At 51.4% G+C, this 22470-nt stretch overlaps 1 protein-coding gene across 2 annotated transcripts in view; it reads left to right on the forward strand.

Moving 5' to 3' along the window:
- Nucleotides 1-22470, forward strand: part of Wscd1 (WSC domain containing 1) — a 44064-nt gene that overhangs the window by 7491 nt on the left and 14103 nt on the right. For both annotated transcript variants that reach the window (XM_058572812.1, XM_046425096.2), the window contains exons 2-5: nt 3047-3748; nt 10253-10367; nt 11852-12036; nt 16299-16420. In XM_058572812.1, coding sequence (XP_058428795.1) covers nt 3331-3748; nt 10253-10367; nt 11852-12036; nt 16299-16420 — 840 coding nt within the window. In that variant the 5' untranslated portion in view covers nt 3047-3330. The remainder of the gene's footprint in view (nt 1-3046; nt 3749-10252; nt 10368-11851; nt 12037-16298; nt 16421-22470) is intronic.

Genomic DNA, 22470 nt, shown 5'->3' on the forward strand with positions numbered 1-22470 from the left:
CGCTGGCTCTGGGATGCACTGGGCACCGCTGATAGCCTCACAGGCCCGATGCAGACAGGCAGTGGCCAGACACCTGCCCAGGTATCTGCTGGTTTCACTGTGGCTCACCTGTGAGCCCCCTCTTTGGAAGTTAGTCCCTCAACAAACATTTCCCATCACTGCCCTGCTAGCTGTGAGTTGGGGTTTGGGGGTGTGGAGGTCTATTAGGCATGATCCGTGTCCTGAAGGGGCTGTGTCCCTGTGGAGAGGTGAGCGTGGCAGAGTAAGGGACCATTGGCAAATATTGTTGGTCAAGGATGGCTGAAGTCTGGGGTAAGGGAACAAGTTTCTGATGCTTTGGGCAGAACGTCTTCGTAGCCCACCTTTAGCAAGCACCCTGTCCACCTCATAGTGCCCAGAAGCCTCTTCCCCAGGCCAGGGGGAGACCTTGTGGGGTGGAGGAGTGCCGGGGAGGGTGCTGTAAGGTCTTGGGGAACTGAGAGTGAATCCTGATTGGTTCTGAGGCCCTACAGCACCCCGGTCCTTCTTAGTGCCCTGTATCCCAATCCTATCTCTAAAATGCATGTGCAGTTCATGCCGTACCTGGCCTTCAGAATTTGAATCGTAGAGCCATTGCCCACCTTTCTGCTCCATCGCCCCAGGAACTTCCTCTCCATGGCCAAGGTACCACTTCTCGCCTTTTATTTTAGTTGTGTGGGATTTTTCAGTGATCCCAACCTCCTTTCACCAGAACCTTTTGCAAACACATCTGGAAAGCCCTGTCTGTGGCATTAGAGCAGATAAAAGGCTCAGGTACTCTAGTTCATATGCATGTGACCTCAACTCTGCAAAGTTGCATCCTTTGATGACCCATGCAACATTCCATCTCTCCCACCTTTCAGCCTTCATCTCTGGCTCTGGGTAGGTGGAATGTGAGCTTTGACTGCTCCAGGATCCTACAGGAACAGGTTTCTGGTAGTCTATCCGTTCATCTAGCCTCTTGCTTAGTATAAAAAGTGTATTCATAAACAGGATCACTGAGCAGTTACACTGTGCCAGGCTTCTGGCTGGGGACCAGAGTTACAAAAATAAATAGGAGATGGCTTTCCATCACTGAGGTTGATGGGAAAACACAGGAACAATGCTAATTGTCACAGGATGGTGAGTACTGGGATAGGGGTCAGCACAGGCTGTGAGAAGACCAAAGAACTCTACCGGTAGGTGGGTGATGGGCAGGGAAAGCTGCTTGGAGGAGGTGACATCTGGGCTGATCCCTGGAAAAATGCAGGGATTCTCCAGACATAGAGGGAAGAGAAAACAGGCAGCATGTGCAAAGGCACTGGGGCTCGATGTGCTGTGGCTACTGAGGCTCTGCTGGAAGGTGATTGTGTGTGTGTGTGTGTGTGTGTGTGTATGATGGGAAAGCGGAAGTGGAAGAAAAAGGCTTGGCAGAAGATGAGTCTGGACAGGCTGGGTCACGAAGGGGGCCTTGTATGTCATGCTAAGGAGCTTGGAGTTTATCCCCAAAGCCTCGGGGAGCTTTTGAAAGGGGTTTTAAGCAGGGGAGTGCCGTGATGAGATTTGCGAGTTAGGAGGATCACCCTGGCGGCCTTGTGGAAGATGGATTGGAGGGGCCAAAGCTGGAGGCAGAGAGATCAGTCAGGATTTGGGGGGATTTTCTCTCTGGTTTTACAAATCTGACGAGAGAGACTGGGTGGGGTGGGCCTGGCAGACGCACCAGCTTACAGAGAAAGGAAAGGCTCTGGGGCCATCGGAATGGCTTCCTGACTCAGGGCTGATCCCACCTCCATTTGCTGATTACCCCGATCTGGCGGCCCTCACCACTCCATCAGGAAGGGCCAGGCTGGTCTGGGCCCCTTTGAAGTTTCCCTGAGCCCCCAGCCTCCCGGGGCCTGGAATGCAGGCCTTGGAGCCCAGACAATGTCTCTCTGCTCACACCGGCTGACTGTCCCAGGCACACAGATAGGCCATTGAGGGGCCCTGGCGGACCTGGCTGGAGTCCCAGGCCATGTTAGTTATGGGCAGTGGCTTAGTCATGCTTCTGGGGGCCTTTCTTCTGGTACAAGCCTGTCCTTGTGCTAAGGGCCTTCCTCACACGCAGCCCAGCCCAGCTGGGCAGCTGCAGAGCCCTCGGCCAACCCTAACAGAGCACTTCAGAGGCACCGCCAAGGGGAATCAAAGCCCGTCGGGAGCGCCCGCGTCCCTGGGAGTGGAAGGCACCATGGAGGGCTGCTCAAAGGCCCCTCCACCTTCTCCACACCCCGTGCCCTGGCCTCTGGTGCTGTCCCCGCCCTTTGGCCCTGGAAGGAAGCCAACTGAAACACACTCCCTCCCCTGGGCCCCCTTCTTTGTGAAAGGCAGTGACCAGCTGCAGGAGCTCCTTCCAGAACATAGTTCACAGTCCCAGCGCACCCCTGGAAGTCAGCTGAATGCATGCATGCATTGAGTACCTGCTGTATACACCTACCCAGGCTAGGTGCACTTTATATGACGGTGACTCATCACAGGTTGGACCGTGTAGTAGTTGAGGGGATAGGATCTGAATAGAGACTGATCAAAGGCTTGGCTCTTGTGTTTGCCGACTGTGTGACTTTAGGAAAATTGCTTTGCCTCCATTTGCCCATTTCCTCACCTGTAAAGTGAGGATGTTACAATATCCCCTCTATTGGATGGATGCGAGTTTAAATGAGATAATGCACAATGAACTTTGCCGAGTGCTTGGCACATAAGGACTCAATAAAAAGCTGCTGTTGTGTTTCCTCCTGCTGTTTATTGCTACTGCTATTATCTCTGGATCTTCACTGCTCCTCAAGAGCAGAGTGTATCCCTATTTCACAGAGGAGGAAGCTGAGGCCAAGAGAGGTTAAGCAACTTGCCCAGCATCACACAGCTGGCCAGTGGCAGAGCTGAGGACTGAACCCCGCCCTCTGCCATACCTACAGCCCTTCTGATAAGTTAGTCCTAGGGTTGGGGGTATCCTGGATCCCAGGGAAGGTAGTGGCAGACCCTCCTATTGCATCTAAGTGCCCTTTCTCCATTTTCCCAGATTTCCAAGCCAGGAGAGGAGGGTTGGTAGCGCTCAGCGATGGGGAAGACGGTGCCATCCGCACAGAAGCTGCAGCCTTGGGGCCCTGTGGCTGCTGGAGATAAGTGATGGCGCCATTTGAACACCTGCTAGAAATGGTGCAGAAACCATAGCCCCAGGAGAGCACGGGCAGGTGCTGGGAGCCAGGATGCGAGGATGACGCCTCCGGAGGCCCCAGCCTCCCTCCTGCCCGCGCGCTAGGAGCCGTCCCCAGGCCCCAGCCGGGAGCCCAGCTGCCCAGGGGCATGGCCAAACCTTTCTTCCGACTCCAGAAGTTTCTCCGTAGAACGCAGTTCCTGCTCTTCTTCCTCACGGCCGCCTACTTGATGACCGGCAGCCTGCTGCTCCTGCAGCGGGCCCGAGTGGCCCTCCCACCGGGCCCCCGGGCGCCCGGCACCCTGCAGGCCCTGCCGGTGGCCACCGTGGCGCTGGGCGTGGGCCTGCCCGACGGCAGAGCCCTGCGCGATCCCCGTGTCAGCCCGGATCCGCTGCTCCACGAGGACGCGCTGCGGAGTCCCCTGGCTCGGTCGCCGCCGGTCCCCCTGCGCTGGCCCCGGAGGAACCGCAACACCGAGCTGCGCCAGCTGCGGCGCCGCTGGTTTCACCACCAGGGGTCGCCCACCCTGGGCCCCGAGGCCCCCAGGCCGGCCGCGCTCAGCCGAGGTAGGTGCTCAGCTGCATCTTGGGGGGCTGCTCCTAGGAGCCCTGCTCAGGCTTCCAGGTTTGATGTTCCCTTTCTCTGTAGCTAAGGCAGCTGGAGAAATAGGTCCTACCGGCTTATGGCCTTCCCAGATCACTCCTTTACTCCTGCAGAGCCCGAGACAGAGAGGAACTGTGATGTGAAGTCCTTTAGCATTTTGCTCACTCACCAGCCGGGATTTCATAGGGCTCAAGGTCGAGATGTGTGAACCCAAAGCTCCAACTCTGGGTTCAGAATAACTTTCTCTATTGGCTCAGTCGCACCCTGCTGGGCACCTTGGGCAGATCAACTTAACTTCTCTGGATCCCCCTTGAAATGGAGATAGACACCCACCCCAGGTTTATTGTGAGGATTGTGGGTGTTAGTATAGAGCAGCGGGTCCCACGCCTGCAGCACCAGGCACCTGGATACCTGTTCCTGACGCAGATGCTCAGGTTTTCCCACACTCAGTGAGGCCGGCCATCCATGTATCAGCACTCTCTCTCTGGGATCTTTCTGATGCATGCTTCAGCCAAGAGCCACTAAGAGAAGGGGCCTAGTATATCCTTTGGCACTCTCCCTCGCAGCTTTTGCTATTCAGTAAAACTAATTTATATAGCGCTTCCTGGGCATCTGTATATCTACCATGTACAGGTACTAGAATTATCTCCAGATGTTCTGATGAAGAAATTGAGGCACAGGGAAGTTCATTAAGTCACCAAGGTCATTCTCTTTGCTTGGGTTCCCTGGAAGCAAACCCTGAGACCGGGATTCAGATGCACACAGTAGATCTGGGGTGTGATCCCAGCAAACACTGGTAGGAGAGTGGGAAAGAGACCAAGAAGAGAAGCAGCCATAAAGGTGCATTATTGAGCAGGTTACTACTGGGCAACCAGAGCTTGACCAGCTCGGAAGGGTCTGGAGTCAGAATAGATCACACAGCTCCTGGTGACCTGGAAGCAGCAGGCCTGAGAGACAGGGGAGGCACAGCAGGATTGGCCATGGTTACAAGGCTGGGTTTCCCACCTGGGGACACTGAGTTATGCAGACTGTCTGTGCAGGGCTCAGTCAATTGTTGGGTGCTTGGTGAGTAGCCAGTAAGTGCTGAAGTTGCTCTTGAATGGTGACTGGGCTCAGTCATTTTCTCAGCATCTCTGACGCCTCCTCATTTGGTCCTGTGCCCTAAGTTACAAGAAGAACTGCTTTCTTGACTGTAAAAGGTGTAGTTGGAACATCGGGTCCTATGTGGAAGCGTGTAGAAGGAGATAGGTCAGGGTGGGCACCAAATCTGAGTTAGGAGAGCTATGAGTGCCAGGCCTTGGAGTTAAGCTGTATTCTTTGGGGGAGGGGTGCTGGGGTCTGAGGATGGTGAGAAGGGCCCAAGAAAGAAAAAGGGGTCCAAGGGAAAGAAAGGAGCCCAAGCTTCTCTTGCCTTAGGAAGATGATTCTGGTAGCCCCAAAGACTGAAAACTAGAGGAAAGAAGTTTTCTCAGAAATCATCTATAGGATTTAGGATTTCTCCACAAGGCTTGCACATTAGAAGAAAGAAATAGCTGATGGTTCCTCATTAGCTTATTTTACACAGGTGTGCTTTCTGTAAACTCACCCAAACACACCAAGAATCTGTCTCTATGCAGTTTTCACTGATGCAACTTGTTTAGACTAAGGTGTAAACGACTGACAGACAGCAGCATAGACTTCTTGAGAGGAAGTCATGATAAGAGCATAATTCTGAAAACAGACCTGGGTTTCTTTCTTGGTATTGCCATCCATTGATCCTGCAACCTAGGGTAAATTGGCCTTAATTCCTCTATTCATTTCTCTCTGTTCTCACTGAGGATCTTCTCTATGGGTCTACACATGTGTTTTTCACTGTGCCCTTGAGAGCCCAGTCTGGTGGTGGAATCAGACTTGTGCCCAAGTGATTACTACACACCATGACCCAGGTATGATAGCGGCATGGCAAAGGGCTTGCAGACTCATTAGACAAAAGTGACCTCTAGCCTGGTGTGGTGGCATACGCCTGGAATCCTAGCAACTAAGGGAGGCTGAGGCAGGAGGATCACAAGTTCAAAGCCACCCTCAGCAACGTAATGAGGCCCTAAGCAACTTAAAAAAAAATGGTGTGGGGATGTGGCTCAGTGGTTAAATGTCCCTGAGTTTAATTCCTGGTGCAAAAAAAAAAAAATGTGACCTCTGCTATTGACCAGCAGAAAAGAGGGCTCAGAGTGACCAGCTATGACCCTGAGTATAGAATATGTATATCCAAGAGAACCAATAAGCATTCTTTAACTTACTTCTAGTAATAAAAGCTGAAGAAATTGTGGCTAGATATAAGCAGGACTGATGTTCAACTGTTATCTAACAGCATGGTCTTATTGAGGGCTAAAAAAATTGAAATACTTCCATACCTATTGATAGTTACTGCCCATAGCCTCTGGGGTGCCCTCTGTACTCTGGCTGCCTCCCCAGTGACCATCAAACCTCCTCATTATTCAGCAAAGAAAGGATTAACTCCTGGGACAACAGGAGGTATTCGGAATCCAGTTCCAGCAGGATGGTGACAATTTTGAATGGTCTGCCCCGCACCATGGGTTGTTAAATATTTTGAATATGCCCCACAGTTTCAGGACGCATTTGCTCTCCCTGCAGAATAACAAAATCGTCTCTGTTGTCCCTTGGCTGGAGGTCTTCAGTGAAAGCAGGGGAAGCCAGGGAACTGGCCCCAAGGCTCTCTGGGAGCCCCTCCTGCTCCCTTCCCGTCGTAGGGCTCGGGAGGGCCTGCAGAGCCAGGCGGGCCTCACTGATGGAGAGTGGTCACAGTGCAGCCCTCTGGACAGCCGCTGGGGCCACAGACAAAGCAAGCATCTCTTTGCGGCCTGGGCATCCCGCCATCCTCCTGAAAGGGGATCCTGCAAGGCGCGGAAGCTGCAGGAGGCTCCATCAATCACTGAGCATTTCATTATACCTTGGACAACATCCATAATGGAATAAAATGTCAGTAAGTTTACTGGGGGAAAAAATAGTAACTTCTCCATAGCCAGTTTGTTTTTTTATTGATAGTAATTTTCAAAGACATTCCAATATCTCCAAAGCCATCGTTAATAGCCTCACGGCTTGTCCATTTTGATGTGCAAATGAACAGATGCAGAGTCACAGACAATAATGCATGGCCTCCATTTCAGCCGAAGGTAATAAATCCGCGGCAGGATGTGTCCCAGCACATCCCTCGAAAGTTCTCTTCTTTCCTGCACATTCTCGCCTCTGTCGGCGAGTTAGAGAAAACATTTGTGGTGTTTTGGGGATGAAAGAGCTCACCTGCTCCTCTCAAACCAGAGTGGCCATCTGCATCTGAGGCCGGGGCTTTCTCTCTACGTTGATCAGGTCCATAACTGGCCAGCTGGTAACTGCTAGCCACTCCTTGTTTGAAGAAGAACTGGAGTCTGACTCCTGGGAACCAGTTTTTCCCCTCCTCTTTTAATGGCATGCTCATTATTTGGCTAATATTTATGGATCCATTGTCACGCTAGGTCCCAGGTTAGAGGGGAGGATCAGAATGATAATAGCTGTTGCTTACTTGAACATCTGTCAAGTACCAGGCACAGCTCTATACAGGCCACATCTGTTTTCTCATTTAATTTAATCATAGCCTTCTGATGGCACCCTCACCGTTTTCATGGCAAAGAATATGAGTTTCAGGAAAGTAAAGTCATTGAGAAATTTTCATTATTAATAATGATCTAGAAACCTGGGTAGTTCCTGTGTCAGGCCTTGCATTTGACCTTTCATATGTGTTATCTTCTGCAATCTTCAAAACCAGCCTGTGGAATTGCCACCCTGTGCCCATTTTACCGATGGGAAAGCTGAGATTCAGAGAGGGGAAGCTGCACATCCCAGGTCACATAGCCAGGTAGTGGTGGAGCAGGGATTTGAACCTAAGTCAACCCATTGCCCAAAGCTGTTTCCATCCGGTTGCCCAGAAACCTTGGAACCTCAGCCTTGGAAAGTCTTGAGATGGGCCAGTTTTAAAACCCTGTGGCTAATGTCCCAGCTACAGTGATAAATGTTTAACATTCCCTGAGCTCATGTTTTGGATTTTTAATTGAAAGCTTTAATGGACGTTTTTCTTTGCTGGGCAACACATCAAAAATTTCCCAGATACGAGCTTTCTTTTGCTAAGTAGGTGGGCAGAGGAGGGAAATTCATGCCTGCTGTCCTGGGAGAAAGTTCTCTGCAGTGAAGCATGATGGTTGCAGTCGTCCTGAGGCTGACAGGGCAGAGAAGCTTGCGGGGCCTGGGTCTCCAGAGAAGCACGCAGTGCCCGGTGCCAGGGGATGGCCTGCTGGGAGTGACCGCGGGAGGCTTCTGGCTTGGAAGATGGCCAGACACTTTGGCAGACATTGAAGATGCCTGTCAGCTTCTTCCTCAGCCCTGTGTCCTCTGACCCTAAGGCTCTTGGGGGTCCTGGCGTGGTGAGGAGTGCAGTCTACTCTCATCTTGGTCATTCTCTGCTTCCTCTCTCTTAAACTAGAGCCTCAAGAATTGCACCTTGGTGCCGTCAGCAGGACCATCCCTCCCTGTATCTGAGCTCTCAGCTCCTGTTCTTGCACCCATAGGGAACATCCGTGGGTTTTTAGGAGCCGTAATCCACTGTTCAGAGTTGGGTGTTGACATTGTCACTGTGCCTAACCCTGCTGAGTCAGGGTGGGTCATCAGTGAGGGTAAAGGTCTGGCCCCAGTGCTCCAGGAGGCTTCAGTCATGTAGAGACAAGACCCACTGGCTTGCAAGATGGTGAAGGGCAACAGTTAATGACAAGAACTTGGCTAACAGATGAGTTTTCCAGGTACAACTTGTAAGAATCCAAAGAAGAGACATGTCACAGTGGGCTAGAGTGGGCAGATGTGCCCTTGGTCTTCAGGACAGGCAGGGAGAACAGGGTGGATGTGTCAGGGGAGCAGTGATGGAGTGGGGCAGGAGAAATGAGCTTGAACAAGGGGAGGCGGCGAGGGTGGGTGACTATCCATTTGACAGTTGGGGAAACTGAGGCCCAGTTGAAGTGATTCAGCCAGATCAGAGATGGACAGAAAAGCCACTTTGGGTTTCAGGCCTCAAGCATGAGGTTGGTGGACCCATTTCTCCAGATCACTTAGCACAGGGCCCCTGAGTCCCTGCTTTGGACCAGCTCCTTGCCCAAGAATAAAAATGAGTCTCCCCTGCTCTGGGGGAGCCCGTGAAGCAGTAGACCATCAGGACTTTCCATCGGGGAGCCAGCAGGCTGGCTGCTGGAGGCCTTGGGTGTGCAGCTTCCGGAGAGCCTCATTCCCTGGAGGTGGTGGTGCCCACTGCCAGTGGCATGGGAGAGGAGCAGGATGCAGGGAGAGGTGCAGCTTCTTTATCACAGGTGCCCCATCCAGATCTCAGCACAGCTATTGTGGGTGTGCATTCACAGCTTGGGGACCGGGCGATGGCGTGTTTGCAAATTCCCAGCATTCTGTTCCTTCAAAACACGGTGGTGTGTGTGACATTCACCTGCCCAGTGCTGCGTTCGCATGGTGTTTTTGATCTCTGTGTTGCTCTGTGCATCTCTGGGAGGCTTCTCCTTCCCTTAGCGGAACAGAATAGGCTGTCACAGACTCCCACCCACTAGTGGAGCAGTCCCCCAGTGTCCCCTCATGGAGCTGTCCCCCAGTGTCCCCATCCAGGGATGTGCCGGAGTGACCAGAGAAGGCTCCGTGGTCAGTTGGTCCCATTGACTGCCACACAGGACACCTAACTTATTACCCCCTTAACAGATGCTGCTTGCACCAGCATAGGACAGTGGATTTTTTTTTTTTTTAATTTCTTAGCCTGTTGGAAAGCTCTTCCTTATGTCACCTGACATCAGATTTTTCTGGAGTCCTGTCTTCTCTCTGGCCTCACATGGAAGAAGCAAAACTTTCTCTTGAGACCTTGTGGAGGCAGAAGGGCCTCTCTGAGCCTAGAGAGACTAAGGATGGGGAGGAGGGGGTAGTGGCCATGGGAGGTCATTAAACTATTCAGTTACATTGCAAGTCAATAATTTTTAAAAAGTTTAATGAGATGGAAATGCTCACTACCCTGATTTATACGATACGTCCTATATGTCTATTGGATCATCACGCTATAATTATAATGTATAATGTATAATTAAAATCATAATAATGAATAAAAACAAATCCACATGTGGGTAGTGGAGAAAGCAGTAGTCAGCATGAGCCAAGCTCCTCACAGGGCTGCCCTGGTGGACAGTGGGCCGTTTACTAAAGAGGGGCAGGCAGTGAACAAGATGGAGCTGTCCAGATGCCCACTTGGCTCCTGCACTGAGCGGGCACTGGGCTGCAGCCCTCACCCCCTGCTCTTCCCTGGAGAGGTGACTGAGTCAGACAGGACTAGAGACTCCTTGGCTTTTCCTAAGCATGGCCCCATGGTTCAGACCTCTGCCTCCCTGATCTTATCCTTCCTCCCACAGGAACCTACCTTGGCTGCTTCCGTGACGAAGGCCAGGAGAGAACTCTGAAGGGGGTAGTGTTTTATGACTTGAGAAAGATGACCGTCACCCACTGCCAGGACGCATGCGCTGAGCGGTAAGTGCTGGGACCCTGTGCTGTTGACTCCCCTGGAGATAAGGTCAGAAGAGAGTCCCAGAAAGAGTGATGCCGTGGCTGCCAATATATTTAGACCTCAGTTGATGAGATCAGATCCCCATCATCCAGAAGTAAGGTGCTGGGCCATTGTCCAGAGACCTGCTTTCTAATCCAGTTGTGCCAGGGACTTGCTGTGTGACTTTGGTGAGATTTTTTTTCCCTTCCATGAGCCTCCATTTACCCACCTTTTAAAAATAAAATGAGACGTTTTAATCTAGATTTCTCCAAGGATCTTTCCAACTCCATTAGCAAAAGTGTTTCTATTTGCGTTTATAACAAGTTTTCCTTTTTCGGATACTGCCAGCTCTCTTAATAGTTAGCAGACATTTGTCATGTGCCAAGCAAGGGTCCACTGTGCATATGTGCTTGTGCACGAGTAGAGGACAGGCAAGGCAGCATGAGAGGACACTGTCATCTATTTCTATCACCTTAGATCCTCTTACAATTTTGATGTCACACAGAGCCCCACAATGCTCTGTTAGGTAGCAAATTAATTTGTCCCCTTTTTCACATGGAGAAACTGAGGCTGAGGAAAGGCAGGACAAGACCCTCCTGCATTGGATGCACTTTGCAGCTTAGATAAAGCTGAAACTGAAGATGGCAGCATCTCATTTTAGTTTCTTAACAATGAAAGAAACTGAGACTTGGAGGTAGGAAGTGATGTTCAGCATCTCACAGCTACTAAGTGGCCAAACAAGGTCTAGATGCTTCTGTCTGGGTTTTTAGTATGGGGCTTTTTATTCCAGGATCCACTGAGAGGGGAGTTTGAAAACACTGACCACTTTCTGTGGTTGCAATCCCATGTGAAACTTAATACATTCCATTTCCAATCTCTTTTTGTTTACAGCTGCAATTACAACGGGGGGAAAGGAGGTAGAGAAATGACCGGAGCCAGGGACTGGGCAGACGGCCCCTTTATAATATGACAAGTGGCAGGTGCTTTGGGCCTGGGACACACTTAAAGTTTTGACTTGTGCAACTGTAACATTGCTAGCTTGACATTGTCTGCAGTGAGAGTATTTACACCACAAAAATGGGCAAGCACTCCATATCAGGGCTCTCCCTGTCCCCTGCTGAGAACTAGGTTCCCAGCACATGGCTGATCCAGCCCCATGTATCTTATGACGTGAGGTCACTAAAGCTCAGGGATGAGGACAGAACAGTGGGGCTAATGACTTATTACAAAGGGAAAATGGTCCCCTAGACTTACCTAGATGACTTTTAATTCTGGATGAACACTGACTCCTCAGGCCAGCCACAGGCTGTGGGCCATCCCCCCTGCCTCCTCACCCAGACCTAACCTTGGCTTCCCGTCCAACTCTTATCCTGGCTCAAGGCCCATCTGTTGATGCCTGACCCGGACCTTTCTGCACCTAGGGCTCTGAGCCAAGGTCTGGACTCACCCAGTCTCCGTGTCCCTGCAGGTCCTACGTCTACGCAGGCTTGGAGGCCGGTGCGGACTGCTACTGCGGGAACCGGCTGCCAGCCCTGCGTGTTGGGCTAAAGGAGTGCAACCAGGAGTGCAAGGGAGAGAAGGGCACCGTGTGCGGGGCTGTGGACCGGCTCTCTGTGTATCGTGTGGACGCATTGCTGTCCAGCTCCAGGAAGCGTGAGTGTGCCCGCCTCTCCCTGAACTGTGCATGTCCCACGTGCTCCAACTGTCCCCTACTTATAGCCCCTCAACCTCACTATGTGGGGCAGATCCTGTGTCCTCCCTTCTCTCTCATCTTCATTATATGGTGCTATGTCATGGTAGGTGTCAGGGCCCATTGAAGACTCACTCAACTGCTTGAGTTAGTGACTGAGACATGCCTTGCAGGAGGGAAGGATTAGGAGGCCTAGATATGCCTCATACATGCTGTGTGACCTCAGACAGCTCACTTACCTTCTCTTGGTTCTAGTCTATTTTGTAAACTGCCACTGAGGAGACCTAGATTTCTAGCAATAGGGCGGACAGAGAATCTCAAAGTTCTCTAGCTAGAAAACATCTGGAAATGTTGGGTAAGGTTAGCCAATATCATTTTAAATGGACAGCTTTCATTAGCAGGAAAGTAAGAACCACGGTGGTAGGAGGAGGGGATGATGGTTGCAGCCCTGGGTCTCAGGGCCCTGGGTCATCAGTCTTGGTAAACTTACTAAGGTCTAGGTTTTTCCTGTTTGAGCAGAGCAGGAAATGAGACCTTGGGCCTGTCATCCAAGGATTAAAACCTCTGCATCAAGTGGAACTCCATTTCACTGAAGTATAAACCAGTGGAAATTTCGATGAAAAAAAATAATTATTAATAAGTCACCCACCCGTTCAGGGAGATAGAAAGGAAGCTTCTCTATTTTAACTTGAACTTCAGTTGAAATTAAACTTTTTCAACAAATGAGTCCTTATACATTTTTACAAGTTCTGGGATTCAAATTTATACTGTGTGTTTCTAAAAATTCTAACCTTAAAGTTGGTTCTGGGATGCATGGAGTATCTGGTAGAGATAAATGCAAAATCGAGAGAGAGAGAGAGAGAGAGAGAGAGAGAGCGAGCGCTGGACCATCACTCAGAGTTCCCACAGGTAAATTCTCACTGAAGATGAATTTACAATTCAAAATTACAGAACTCAAGAGAAAATAATCAACCATAAGGGAGAATAAGCTGATAACTCCAAACAAGAATTTCAAGGAGAGTACTGTCAATTAGAGATGACACCTGAGGGGGCCCAATTAGATAAAGTTGAAACTCAAGGTTGTTCTTATTATAAGATGATGGGCCTCAGATTTTCTTAACCAGATAACAAAAGTTTCCTCTATAAAATATAACAGGGTTGTGCACATTCACATGTGCTGGGGGTGAGTCTTTTTTTTTTTTTTTTTTGGTACCAGGGATTGAACTCAGGAGCACTCAACCCCTGAGCCACACACATCCCCAGCCCTATTTTGTATTTTATTTAGAGACAGGGTCTCACTGAGTTGCTTAGGGCCTCACTAAGTTGCTGAGGCTGGCTTTGAACTTGCGATCTTCCTGCCTCAGCCTCCTGAGCCGCTGGGATTACAGGCGTGTTCCACCGCACCTGGCTCTGGGAGTCATTTTTCCTGTGACTGGAAGGGCCAGGCCGGGAAGAAGTGAGCCTTCTCCCACAGCATGGATGGAGACTTACGTTACCACTGGCCAGGGTGGAACTACAGATCATGGTGGCACAACCCAGACATGGTCTGCTTCTGTCCATGGTCTTGCCTCTGTCCATGGTTCCATGAGGTCAATGGATCAGTTCAGGAATGGACAGAACTCAGGAAATGAGGTGTCAAGTCAAAATCCAAGTCTGTAGAGGGGTTACTGGGGGGATTCTCTAGCAACAATTGAGTTTTCTAAGCAGTTCAGATGCCCATCCCTGAGAACCACAGTGCACCTAAAGGTCAGCCCTGGCCACCTTGTATGGATCAGAGTGTAGGGACAGCAGCTCAGTGTTTGTCCCTGACAGCTGGGGATACTCAGGTGTTCCTTGCATTCAGACAGGACATGTCTGGAAGCCAGGAGGGCCAGACAGAGCAATGGGCACAGGATGGGGAAACTGACAACATGCTCTTCCGCTTAAGGGTCCAGCAAAGAGGCCATTACCTCCACAGGTGCTTACTGCCACCTACCCTGCACCAGGCCTTGACTTGGCACAGAGGTTTGCCGTCACCTGGACATCCACATGGGCTTCCTGAGGACCAGGCTGCCCTAGGCTGGCTTTCTTGGATCTTTTATTTCTTTGGATTCAAACATTAGCCTGACCCCTTACCCTTCACCTCTGACCCCCAGCAGGACCAGTCCTGTACGTGGACTCTAGGATGTGCCACCCACTCTCCTCTCTGCTGTCACTAACTCTCAGAGACAGGTGTTGTACTTCTCTTGTCCACTGGCTAAGGGGCACATGGCCCAGTCATTTGGGCCAGCCCCAGATCTCAAGTCTGCCAGACCTGCTGTCATGGTTCATGTGGAAAATGGTGTCCACACCTCCCCTTTGGGCAGGCTATGAAGCCCTATGTGGTTGACCCTTGCCTTCCCGCTCCCTTCTTGAGAGGACAGGCTGACAGGATCTCTCTCATAGGTGACCAGGTGACCCCACTATTGTAACTAGCAGCGGTTTCTGGGTAACAAGACTCATGGACCAGCTTCCAGGTCAGACTCAGGGTTCAGTCCTGAGAGCTCATTAATGTCTTCCCCTTGATGATGTCATTCTGTCCTGAGTGGCCCTTGGGTTCTCACCTGGAGAGCCACGGAGAGGCTGTGGAACAGGCAGCTCTAGGCAACAACCTGACTGCTCACAGTCGCATCTGGGGTACCTGGGGACAGCTGGTGTGACCCCTACAGCCCATGTGTTGCTCTCCTGTCACAGTCGATGCCGTCCTCTCATGTACCTTGTCTGCTCAGCTACTTCATTTACTCAGCTCTTCCTGGGAGCCTGCTCTGTCAGGGTCAGCTGGCTGAAGGCCACTCAGGGTGCCAGATGCAGATGCCCTTTGCTTCCCTCTCTGTGACCTGGGGACTCACTAGGATCCTGGTCACTCTACCCTCCCTGTGTTTTCCTGTCCTACTGACTCTCCCCTTGTCTTGTCCCTGTGCCTGTCCCACCCTAGCACCCAGTGCATCTACAGGTTGGTTCCTTGGAGACCATCCATGCCACAGGACAGCCTTGTGGGTCCCATGTGTGTCCTCGCCCTCCGCCTGGACACACCCAGGGCAGGTGCATGGGTGTGGGAAGACACGACTCAGCCATGTGGTGCACTGTGCTCCTCATAGCCAGCCCCAGCTTGGTGGGATGTAAAAGGAAACAGAGTCTCTGAGCCGGTGACACAGGAGGGTTGCAGAGCTAGTCAGGAGCAGTGACTGCCCATGAACCCAGGCCTTGGGGACTCTAAGTCCCTCTGTTTTCTCTGCAACAGGCTGCTTTCCTGCATTCGTGCCTTACTAGGTCTAAGTCCTGACTTTCCAATCACCGCTGCTGTGGTCAGCCAGGATGGGCTTCCAGATCCAGGGTTTGATCCTGCTTCGGCAGTTTGGCACGGAAAGTGCTCTCTGCCATGGTCAATGCCAGCGAAAGGGATTCTGCTGCTGGACAGGAGGTGTAGCAGGCAGAGCAGCCTGGTAGAGAGACTGAGCCCTGGGAGACCTTTTGTTCAAGGGAGTGTGGGATGAGAAACAGGATGTTTCCTAGAGAAACTCTGATGAGTTTGGAAGAAATAAGAACAGTTGGTGCCGGAACATTCCAGAAGGTTTGTTCAGCACCAAGGGAGCCAACGAGGGAGCTGGGCTTTTCCACCAGAAGGTCTAGAGAACAACTTGGCAGGAAGCTTCCTCGGTGACACAGGTGTCAGGAGTATTCCTAGAATTCGGGTGGGAGTTCAAGATCAGAGGGAGGCAAAACTTGCTCAGAAGCAAAGCAGCCTTGTGGTCCCAGTGGCACAGCAGGATTGCGAACTTCCAAGTCTGCTTTTCTTTTAATGCCTATATTCAGAGGGCATAGAGTTTTCTAGAATATCAGCTTCTCAGGTCACCTGTCATGGACTCCGACACATAGTAATTGCCCAACCCAGGGAAGGAAGGAGAGAAGAAAGGAAAGACTGATGGACACCATCTGCAGAGATCTGGTAAAAGCAAACCCTGAGCTTAGCAGTTTCAGCCAAATGGTCCCTTGTCAGTGACCCTGGACAACCAAGGTCCTGTGCCTGGTTTCCTTCAGGATCTTGACTGCACCCTCTCCAGGACTGTCTCTCTGCCTGACTTGAGTTCTGCCCCTCTTGAGTATGCCTACACCTTTCTCAAGATCCAAAGCCAACATTTGCCCTTGTAACAGGCATCAGCACCCGTGGACACCATTTCTCACCACAAACCCATTTCCTTCCTCCCAGGGCGGACTGCTACCTACCGAGGGTGCTTCCGACTGCCAGAGAACGTCACGCAAACCTTCCCCACCTCCCTGGTGGAGGCCAATGTGACCGTGGAGACGTGCTCAGGATTTTGTTCCCAGAAAGTAAGATCCGTGATAATTTCTCAGCCCTTTAAGGATCCAGCATGTGTGGTGGTCTGCGGGGAAAGGACAGGTGCCCGTGCTGAGCTGCCTTTGTCTGCTCTGGCCCAGGTGGGAGCTAAGCAGTGGGTACAGGAGGGAGGCAGGCCACGCACCTGTTGCACAGAGGATGCCAGTTGTTTGAGGCCAGGTAGGGAATTGTCGGTGAAGGCTATAAAGCTGGAAGGAATGTGCCTTTCTGGATGCGAGCTCTGCACAAGTGTCAGATGTTAAATTGACTTGGTTTGGATGCGTGAAGATGCTGGCTTGGGACTTGGGGATAGCTGATGGATTTTCTGTTGTTTGCACCGATGATGTTGGGCTGCAAATCTGACTGCAGGGGTCATGGTCACACCTGCTCCTTTGGTTGGATCCAGACTGAGGAATGGAGGGTGATTCTGCTAGCACTGGACCAAGCACGCAAGGCCACTGTCCCCACATTGCATGCTAGCTCAGGAGTAGAAGGAGTTGAACAAGGACACAGGGGGCTTGCAAAAGGCAGGGCCAGAAGTGTGTGACAAAAGGCTGGGAGACTCAGCAAACAGTGTCCAGAGAACAATGAGGTCTTGGGCTGGGGTCCAGGGCTACCTGGGTGTGCTGCGTTTCAGTAGTCTTGACAGGACTGTGGTACTTAATCTACATAATAGAACAGGACTAAGGAGAGAAAAGGGCTGTGTTGGGTGACTTTTTCATTGCTGTGACCAGAAGACCTGATGAGAACAACGTAGAGGAGGGAAAGTCTATTTGGGGCTCCTGATTTCAGAGGTCTCAGTCCATAGATGGCCAACTCCATAGCTCGGGGCCCAAAGTGAGACAGCACAGCATGGAGCAGGGGCGTGGTGGAGGAAGGCGGCTCAAGGAGGCAGAGAGAGCACTTTGCTCACCAGGGACAAAATAAAAGCCCCAAGGGCACAGCCCAGTAACCTACCTTCTCCAGCTCCACCTGACCTGCCTACAGCTGCCACTGGGTTAACCCATATCGGTGTATTGATCCCCTGATAAGGTTACAACTCTCATACAATCATTTCACCTCTGAACATCTTGCATGTGAGCTTTGGGGGACATCTCATATCCAAACCTCGCAAGGGCCTTCACTATGACGATGATGGTGACAATGATGATCAAGAGAAGGGGACATTTACTGATCATGTATTTCATGCCAGGTACCATCCCAAGCACTTTATGTGGCTAACTCCTTTACTCCTTCTAAGAATCCTATAGGGTAGGGACTGAGGTCAACTCCATTTTCCAGGTGAGGAAACTGAGGCAGAGAGCCCAAGTAGTCTGCTCAAGGTCACCTAGCCAGTAAGCGGTGGAGCCCAGGCTTGACATCAGCCAGCTCCGCAGTCAGCTGTTGGTTCAGTGGGTACCGGGGAGGGGCTTCAGTGAAGCAGATGTCCTCGGGCCTATATGAGCACATCCTCTGCTGCACCCCACCCCACACGCCCTGGGAGCTGCCCTCTTCCTGCTTCCTGTGTTCCTCGGTTGCCTGGAGAGCTTTCCTCTGAGGCTGCATGGAGAACAAAGCTTCCACTGGGGCTTCCCTCTTGCCTGAGTGTGTCCTTTGAAGCAGCTCTACTGCATCACCAGCATTTCTAAAGCCACTGCCAAGGATGCCTTGGGGATCAGAGTCCACAGGACACAAAAATTCACCCAGCTCTGCACCCAGTTTATTGATTTGCAGACATCTGGCCTTCGGACCTGTGGGAGGCAGACCTCTGGGGGAGGCAGTCGGGATGCATGCTCAGCCCCCAGCTCCTGCCTGTACCCTCAGGGGAACAAACCACCCCCTCAAGGTGAACCTCACATCTGCAGTTCTGAGTAGTTCCCCAGAAGGAACCCTCCACTGGGATCAAGGAGCTGCACTGGTCACACAGGCTGAGGCTGGCTCCCTCCATCAGCAGCCCTGCAGGGCTCCTGCTGAGGGCTGGGTGCTGGGCATGAGTCATCTGCCTCAGTCCTCCCAGGGGCTCTGCCAGGGAGACATTCTCCTTTCTGGTTGCTGCAAGAGGCAGCACAGGCTTGCAAGGTGGGAATGTCCACACCCAGGCACCAAGCAACTAGCTTCACAGCCCTGTCTCCTGACACCAGGGCCTCGCTGCCACTCTGTGTAAGTGGCAGAAAATATGAGAAGAAACAGGAGAGGGAATGGGCTGTCACCATGGCTGTGTGCCCTGAGCACTTCAGATGGCTTTGAGTGGATAATCTGTTCACATGTAACACAATAAAAAGATACCAGAGGGCCTGGCGGGAAGCTCCTCACTCCTGAGTCCTTCTGCTCACGTCCATCCTCCCAGACAGCCCACAGCTGTCTGCTTTCCGAGACTGAATATTCAAGCAATTGCATCCTCTTCAATGTCATTATGAACCCCCCGGATGGTATAGTGCCCCGCACACGATTCTGCACCAAACCCGTTCCACTGGACTATCCATCTTCAAGATGGTTCCATATCAGCAGAGAAAGTGATTTCTCCATCTTTTTTTTTCCCCATTACACAGATGGCCTATAATTTATTTAACCCACCCCTGCCTGTTAAACATTTAGGTTATTTCTAGTCTTTTGCTGTTACAACATGGCATTGGCTATCCTGGGGTCATTTTGTCTGAGTGAATCTGTAAGGAAATAAAACAACCCTAGGAGAGTTCAAGAGTGTGTCTGTCATTGTAGTCAAGAGTTGTCAGGTTGCCCTTAGCAAAGGTTATACTAATTGTATCTCCCTTCCAGTGAAGAGTGAGGACAACTGTGCCACCCTGGTAACCCTCATCTATGGGAAGGGTGGATTCCAATCCTAGGCAGATACCCCAGGAGCACCACTGATTGGCCAGCCCTTTAGAACCCAGAGGGTCCTGCCTTGTGGTCACAGGCAAGACTTTCAAGATCTAGAACTCTTCAAACTTCTATTTTCAGCTTTCCTTCCTATTTACTGGCACAAATCCAGGTTGCTACAATTTCACAGCGGAGCCTGTGCCAAAAGATACCCGCAGGCTCTTGGGGATCTTAAGCCATTTGAGACCTTAGCACCTTGTCCAGTTCCCCTTGTGATACATTTCAAGGACGAGTTACCTGCTCAGCTCTGGCACATGTGGCTGGGAATCATTCTGGTCAGACCGTAGGGAAAGGCATCTCCTGTGCCTGTGCCCTCCGTGCCTGCAGCATTGGATTCCGCGTGACAGCGTCTCCCTCATCCGGCCCATCTGTATTGTCGGATGGGAGGGTGGGTGTTTCCTCGGGTCCCATTGTTTAGAGCTGCAGGATTTTGCAGCTGTAGGAAGAGTCACTATTTCCAGTTTGAAAGTTGAAAGCCCGACTTAGTAAACGCACGTGGAGTGAAATTTGGCAAAACACATACGCTGATATTTATAGTGGGTGAAGCCAGATGCTGGGTGCCTGCAGAGTCTAGTGATCCGTAATCACTGGCCCCACTCATCACACCCGGCTCATGTCTGAGGAGGGGCTGGGATGGGAACTCAGGGGACTCACTCCTGGCAGAGTAAGGCCAGTGCTTGAAGCAGGTGAAGGAAACTGAGAGGGAGGCTTAGAAGGGAGGAGGATGGCCCCTTTTAGGGAGGTGGGAGCTGGAGCAGTTGGGCAAGGTCAGCAGGTTGGGTGAGTGGAGCAGGGAGTGCCTTGTGAGAGGTGGCACCTGTGGAATGGGACCAAGATGGTGGGGAAGCTGCCCAGTCCTGCCAGAGTGGAGGGCTACCTGGGGGTGGCGTGAAACGTAGGGTGGGGACAAGTTGCAGAAGACTGAGATGTCTGCTTTAAAATTCAGACTTTTTTTTCAGGGGGGAAAAAGAGAGGGAGTTCTTGAGGGTGTGGCAGGGAAGGAGTCATATGACCCACATGATACTGCACAGCTGCCAGAAGGTTATTCTGGAACACGGAGAGGGGTAGAGCGGATGAAGGAAGAAGTCGATCGGAGAGATGCTCCAGGAGCAGAATCCACATGAGACGTGGGCATCAGCTGGGGGGATGAGGAGGCATGTGGGGGGTAGGGGGAAACATCAGGCCAGAGGAGAAGGGGAGTTTCCCGTGGATCCCTCTGGAAGGCAGCATTCCTTTGTGCCTTGACAAAGCAGCCACAGAAGTCAACCGATGACCTGGCTATAAAGTGAGGGATTCCAGGAAGGGCATGAATGGTACCCAGATATCGTGCATCCCATTACAATGACCGCTGACCCAGCAGAGTCAGCCTTTGGTTCCCAGACCAGCTATCCCTGCTCCCCTGTCTAGCCTTTGGATGTTGCTATAACTTAGACTCAAGCCTTCTGGGCTGGCAGCCCCTGAGCCCTGCAGATTCCTGGTAGGGGCTTTGCTTCACCCTAGGCAAGGTGGGGGAAAGACATTTCAGGTTGGAGAATTCTTTTTTTCAGGATCTGCCTGTGCATTAGAAGATACTTAACAGTCTCCCTAGCCCCTGCCCACCAGATACTAACCGCAACTCTCCTCTCACTTGTGACAATTTTAGACTCCAGACATTGCCAAAGGGCCCTGGAGGGGAAAGCACCCCTGATTGAGCCCCATGGCTTGCTTGAAGACGTTGGTTAGCAATGCCCAGGCCTGGCCCACTTTACCCCAGGTCTGAATTCTACCTCTAGCCTTGAGGTCTGGGCATGTGAAAGCAGTTGGAAATTCATCTGACCTTGGTCTCCTGAACATTGAGGGTGGTGAAAGCGGTGCATTCTGGGATGTCTGGCAGTGCTTTCCTGTTCTGAAGGCCAAGCCCTCTTCTCCAGGAAGGCCGGTGGTACGGAGGCTGCAGGGCAGTCCCCGTGGAAGCTTTATCTCATGCTCATTTGGCCAAAAAAGCAGGCTCCCAATACCCTGTGAGGTGGGAATGGCTAAATTATGCCAGGGTCATACCGTGGTCTATAATAGAGCCATTGAAAATGTTTTCCAAAGACTTGCGTGAGGGAAAATGTTCGCAGAAGAATGTTCGGTCGGGGTAGGGGAGGGGACCAGAGGCTTAATTGGGGCCAGCTGGGTAGAAGGGCTGCTGGGAGTGACAGATGTAGAGGTGGGGCTTGGCAGCAGGCAAAGAGGGGGAGCCCTCCTTGCAGCACCCCCACCTTAGAGCTGCCCTCTGAGGCTTCTTTGTGGCCCCCCCCGATAAAAATCTCTACTGTGTTTTTTGCTTGTTGGTGAAAATGGATTTGGGGAGCTCCAGGAGTGCAGTTGAACAAAAAAAAAAAAAAAGAAAAAGAACATTTGGGGCAATATTAGCATCTTAATGATCTGATTCTCTGCCAGCGAGAGGGACTTGACCAGTGTAACGTGTTTTTAAAGCCTCCTGAAATGATCCTGCCTAATTTCCGGTGGTGATCATATTGAGGTGGGAGGAGACCTGCTCACCCTCTTTCGCCTTCAAGATCCTATCAGCTCCTTCGTTGGTACGCAAAGTTCGAATGAGCAGAGGGGCAGGTAGATATTTGCATTGCTACCAGTTCGGATCTGGGGTCATTGATTTTTGAAGCCTGATATTTGTCCACAAACAAACGCATAGACCATTTGTGGGAGTGAGCATTCCAAAATGGGGCTGATAGGTGAAATCTCACACCCTTTGCAGACAGGTCACCAAGGAGGGAGGCTTCACCAGCTAGTACACCTTGGGACCTGAGCTTTGTTCTCAGTGGCTGTGCTGATAAAGGAATGGGGGGTGGGTAGAAAAGGGATCACATTTTTCTTTTACCTTCTTTTAGCCTCTTTTGATGTCTAGGTTTGCTTGCAGAATATTAATCACCTGGATGGTTTCCCATTGACATTTCTTAAGGGCTTTTTCTTTGGCCATTTAATGGTGGTGCTAACAGGGCCACCTGTGAACTGGAAAGGCACGCACTCACGTGGAGCCTGCTTGTTCTCCGCTAGGTAGCTGCTCTCGCTAAGTCCACATGGATCTGGGCAGATGCAATCCATCCTGGATAGACGCTTGGTCTCTGGGGGTGGGCACCCTATCTCACATCTTTCCCCGGGGTGGGGTTTTCAGAATTGCTACCTTGATGTGAAGAATCTTCCC

Source organism: Marmota monax, unplaced genomic scaffold, assembly GCF_021218885.2.
Source record: "Marmota monax isolate L192 unplaced genomic scaffold, Marmota_monax_Labrador192_F-V1.1 WCK01_AAM20220418_F8-fsc00218, whole genome shotgun sequence".
Lineage (NCBI taxonomy): Eukaryota > Metazoa > Chordata > Mammalia > Rodentia > Sciuridae > Marmota > Marmota monax.